Source organism: Priapulus caudatus, unplaced genomic scaffold (assembly GCF_000485595.1).
Source record: "Priapulus caudatus unplaced genomic scaffold, Priapulus_caudatus-5.0.1 Scaffold432, whole genome shotgun sequence".
NCBI classification, from domain to species: Eukaryota; Metazoa; Priapulida; class Priapulimorpha; order Priapulimorphida; family Priapulidae; genus Priapulus; species Priapulus caudatus.
The window spans coordinates 30872-36179 of record NW_014577493.1 but is presented as its reverse complement, the minus strand read 5'-3'; the positions used below and the strand labels follow the sequence as shown (position 1 = coordinate 36179).

Sequence of the window (5308 nt, the reverse complement as noted above, 5' to 3'; positions counted from 1 at the left end):
AGACTTCGTATGAGTTACACTACAGACTTCGTATCAGTTACACTACAGACTTCGTATGAGTTACACTACAGACTTCGTATCAGGCCATGCCACTAGCTTTATCTTATCACTGCCAACTAATCGAGCTTGCTCGCCACAAAATGTTACGGCTGCTTCACCGAGACCCGGCATTGGTTCTCCCCATAGACACTCATACACTTGTGTACTCTCATTGATTTTTTGAAGTAGCTGTTACTAGCATGCCCAGATACAGTGACTATGATTAACCATGTTGATGGGAATGTGGCTGCACTCTCCTGATAGGAAGGTGTTATGCACACAAGCTGTAGCGAACACTGCAAGTTATACTTAGAGTAATTACATAGCTGTAAACACAAACATTGCCACTTGACTTTAATTTTCTCGTAAACACAATAACAGCGTGGGGTTATCACCCTTCTGCTACATGAAATACGAACAGATCAACGTGCAAACCGGCTCACGCCATGCTCGCGCACACATTACCATCTAGTGTGTTTTGCAATTCCATGACTTGCGAGATGAGTCTAGCCTTTTCTTCTGCATCCTCTGGAGTGATGTCTGGCTCAAGACCTAAATGAACACTAACATTAGCATCTGGCAAGATTACATATTTATACTGAAAAATGCAGTGTCCTTTATAGCCAGAGGTTGGTATTTGTACTATAGAAGTAATATCATTGTGTAACTATGACTTAAATGTGAGATTTCAACTGTCCTATATAGAGAGTAATCCATTCTACAGAGTTGGCCACTAACAGAGCAATACATTAGCCTGCTAAAATTGGTATTTTTTAGGTAAAAATACTAGTACCTAACTCAACAAAATCCTGAGCTAACTCTAAAGTCTAACAAAACACATTTTTATATTTTTATATTTTCACATTCACATTGTATATCAGCTGAAATTATTTTCAGGCTATACATCTCTTACATAATGTGACATATTTGAGTACTGAAATCTTTTTAGACAAAAAAGTCTCTAGTTAAAGTGTTCACTAAGATCAAGAGTAGATAATAACACAAGAGTTACAATTTAACAAATTGCACAGAATTCGCACAATTTACCGCTATGTGTAGAGGTGTTAAGCCAAAATTTGAAGCTATAGTTGCACCAATATTTAGCAACGGACTGTTTCCAAATCATTCGTGCCCCGATAGGGTTGAGAGACAATCTAAATTTCAAATTTTGATCTTGTGAGGAACCGCGAGACGCGCTCAGTTATTGTGATCGCAACACAAGAAATTGACATACTATCTTACATAAGTAATGATACAATAATAACAATATTCTCTGTAGTAGTTTGCAGTAAGTATCACATTACGCACGCGCAGGTAATCAAGTACATTAAACCCCTATCGGGGCACAAATGATTTGGAAACAGTCCGTTGCTAAATATTGGCGCCACTATAGGTTCAAATTTTAGCTTAATACCTCTACACAATAGCGGTAAATTGTACAAATTCAGCTCGTGCAAGATTACGATTTACAGCAATACGCTAGCAAATATATGTAAACGAATATCAGTACCACGAAGGTGAGTGATTAGTGGTCATAATAAGCTGAGGAACGTATACACTTGCTTCTTTATTGGCAAATTTTGATGAGAAACATCGGTTAAAAATCCGGGAATCGGGTGTGTAACTCTTGTGTTATTATCTACTCTTGCTAAGATGTATTTACTTACTGATGGATCCTGTTGTTAGATTACTACAATCACTTTTGCTCATTGTCTCACTGCACAAATCTTCTACACTGTCTCCTGTAAATCCATACAACAGGTAAATGAAACACACACTATTATGGCTTGAATTTACAACATGTTAACTGACAAGTATTATCCACAAGAGACAAAAGAAAAGATTATCACGATTAAATATTAATATGCATGCACACATTTACAAAAATGCTCAACTAGTATTCACAGCAAAATAATAGAAAGGGACAAAAATATAGTATTTACATGTGACAAACTATGCCAACATAGTAACAATTTAGCCATCGTGTCAACGTTCGGCTAAAAGGCTAACTACCTGGCTTTACCCAAGCTAGGTGACACCTAGATACAATAATGTAACCCAAACCCAGGATAGGGTTACGACGCGAGCGTATGGTTTTCTGTGGAGGAAGTTCAGGGAACCCCTGAGTGAATCACTCAGGGCGGTTTGCTGGTGCGTTTTCAGAGACTAGAACTTCCAAACTGGGTTTATTCTCAACACGAACCTTTCTCCAGTTCTCTGCTATATCCTGGAACTTACTATGTATCACAATACTCTGTATTAAACTAATATAACCTGTTACAAAAATTCGAAGTGACGAGCGGCGGATATTTCGAGCGCCATTTCTGTTGCCCTGTGACGTACGCATTCCCAATGCGCATAGCGTTCGGCTAACTTCGTCATGACGTCACGACTGACAGCAGGCATCCCATGATACATTCAATCTTGGAGTCGAAGTTAGCCGAACGCTATGCGCATCGGGAATGCGTACGTCACAGGTCAACAGAAATGGCGCTCGAAATATCCGCGATCACTTCAAATTTTTGTAACAGGTTATATTAGTTTAATACAGAGTATTGTGATACATAGTAAGTTCCAGGATAGCGGAGAAAGGTTCGTGTTTAGAATAAACCCAGTTTGGAAGTTCTAGTCTCTGAAAACGCACCAGCAAACCGCCCTGAGTGATTCACTCAGGGGTTCCCTGAACTTCCTCCACAGAAAACCATACGCTCGCGTTGTAACCCTATCCTGGGTTTGGGTTACATTATTGTATCTAGGTGACACCCTATGGCTAGCTACTGGCTCCCTGCGTTATTATCCACGTAACCGTGGGCTACGCAGTAAACTATCCAGATCCAGATCCAAAACATAGGCAGCATAATCATGAACGATAGCAAATCAAATGTCAGTATACAATGTCAATGATCATACAGATACACAACAACATGACAGCAACAATGATAAAGATGATGATGGCTATGAATATGATGATGAGAACGATGATAGATAAATTATATAAATTAAAACGTCAAATTATTATATTAGCACCTTTACCATCTTCATCAGCTAGAGGTACACGGTCGCTGCTGTACTGTGATGACTCGGACTCTGAAGGAGACAACATTGACGCCATCTCTGAACGGTAAATGCAGTGTTTCTATAACTTGTGCTGTAAACAGAAATATAAAACATCAGGCCTTCAACTTCGACGTAAATAGTCAAATATAGCAGCGAAAAAAGCAAAATTCGCCCAACTGACTGAACTAAACATTGGCTGAGGTTGCGCAGTCGAAGGAACAAGTTGCTAGAAAACGCCCAAAAACAGTATTCTTTCGATCTATATCTATTCCATACAGGATGTATTCGTAACACACCATACAGATAGATGGGTACTTATCATACGATGACACTAACCAAATTACAAAACACGCGGTAAGAGCTTCCATGCAATCTCATTCTATTATAAACACCGTTCTTACTCAAATTCGGTTTCTCTGAAAATTTTCACTGCAATACGTCCATGTTATGACGTCACCGTGCCGTCGCCACTCTCGAGTCCAGACACAGTTACTCGTAAAACGATGATAATCCGTGATATTTCTTGGGTTGCTCCAAACTCCACGACAGATGGCGCTCTCGCTCATGGGTTCAATCCACTGATCTCTATAATATAATCTATAATCTACTCTATAATCTATATCTAGTCTACTAATCTATATCTATAATCTATATCTAATCTACTCTATAATCTATAATCTATCTCTATAATATATAATATATAATATAATCTATAATCCACTCTATAATCTCTCTATAATCTACTCTATAATATTATATGATCAGTGGTTCAATCACTGATCTCTATTATACCACAGGCACTTGAAGCGTTTCAACTGTAAACACACGCCGCCGCCATTGCGCGCACACTGACACATAAATATATAAATATATAATAAATAAATAAATATATATTTAGTGTCAGTGTGCGCGCAATGGCGGCGGCGTGTGTTTACAGATGAAACGCTTCAAGTGCCTGTGTATTATACCATAACCTGTATGATACAGGCGGCATGTTCCGCTTCACTACACTAACCCTACTAACTAACTACCAACTACTAACTACTAACTACTGTTAGTGTAGTGAAGCGTAACCGGAACATACCGCCTGTAGCACACAGGCTAATTATACCAAAGCATATAAATCACCATAGATCATATAATCATATAAAAATATATAGATTTACCAGGTATATGCTCTGATTCGTTAGTATAATAGAGATCAGTGGGCTCAATCTACTGTGTATCATGTATCCTGAGTGTACGAAGGTGCACTGCATGCAGTTTGGGCAGAGCATATAAATCAACGTTGATTTATATGCTCTGGTTTGGGGTTGCCCGTCAAAATCCATAGTTACTACTTCTATAGGTTATCTATACTATTTCTATGTCAAAATCTGACGTTTTTCGTATAAGTTCAGACGCAAACTTGAAAATCAAACGGATATAAAAAGAACGGCAGTATACAATATAGGTGCGGTGTCATAACATTTTCATTAATATTGCTCTGCTGGAAGCACCCATAGAAATAATATAAATAACCATATTATATATTATTTATATTATATTTATTTTATTATTATTATATTTTATTGTTCTTTATATTATGTCTATGGAAGCAGCAAATGTGTGTTTGGTTACTGTCGCGTTCAGGATACCACAAACTATACTTTTACTGAACAGCACACATTTATTTAACAGCGCACAATACACAACCAGCTCACACACACACACACACACACACACACACACACACACACACACACACACACACACACACACACACACACACACACACACACACACACACGCACACAGATCCAAACTGCATGCAGCGCCCCCTTCCCACACTCAGGATGAGCGAGAGCGCCATCTGTCGTGGAGTTTGACACAGATCATGAATAACAAGTCGGTTTCAGTTTTGATTCTAAGAACCTTCCCGGTTGGCTCTAACACTATATTACTCATATAGTACCGAAAAGATCGTGACATCTCTCCCTTTTGAGATTGTCTGTTACCAACTAAATGATAGAAATTTTTTTTAAACATATCTGATAATCGAATAATGTATAATCTTACAACCGTTCTTTCTCCCTGGTCACGCAATACTTCACTATGCATTAACACATTAAAATTTCCACAAAGCACTGGTTACTTTAACCACACTCTCGCTACCATAATCATTTACTCAATGTCATCCCGAAAACGAGGCAATCCGGCTTGCGTAACTACC

At 38.4% G+C, this 5308-nt stretch overlaps 1 protein-coding gene across 6 annotated transcripts in view; it reads right to left on the bottom strand.

Annotated features, from left to right (window-relative positions):
* LOC106810323 (short coiled-coil protein homolog) overlaps nucleotides 1–3598 on the bottom strand; it is a 10484-nt gene extending 6886 nt beyond the window's left edge. For 3 of the 6 annotated variants that reach the window (XR_001393999.1, XR_001394000.1, XM_014813630.1), the window contains exons 1-4: nucleotides 3498–3598; nucleotides 3067–3187; nucleotides 1707–1781; nucleotides 505–591 (exon numbers count right to left, since the gene is read on the bottom strand). Coding sequence is in view for 4 of the 6 variants with exons in the window: in XM_014813630.1 (XP_014669116.1) it covers nucleotides 505–591; nucleotides 1707–1781; nucleotides 3067–3151 (247 nt within the window). In the remaining 2 variants the exon portion in view is untranslated. Of the gene's footprint in view, nucleotides 1–504; nucleotides 592–1706; nucleotides 1782–3066; nucleotides 3188–3432 lie in introns of all 6 variants that reach the window. The other 3 variants (XM_014813633.1, XM_014813632.1, XM_014813631.1) reach the window with 3 other exon arrangements.
* Nucleotides 3599–5308: the final 1710 nt, after the last annotated feature.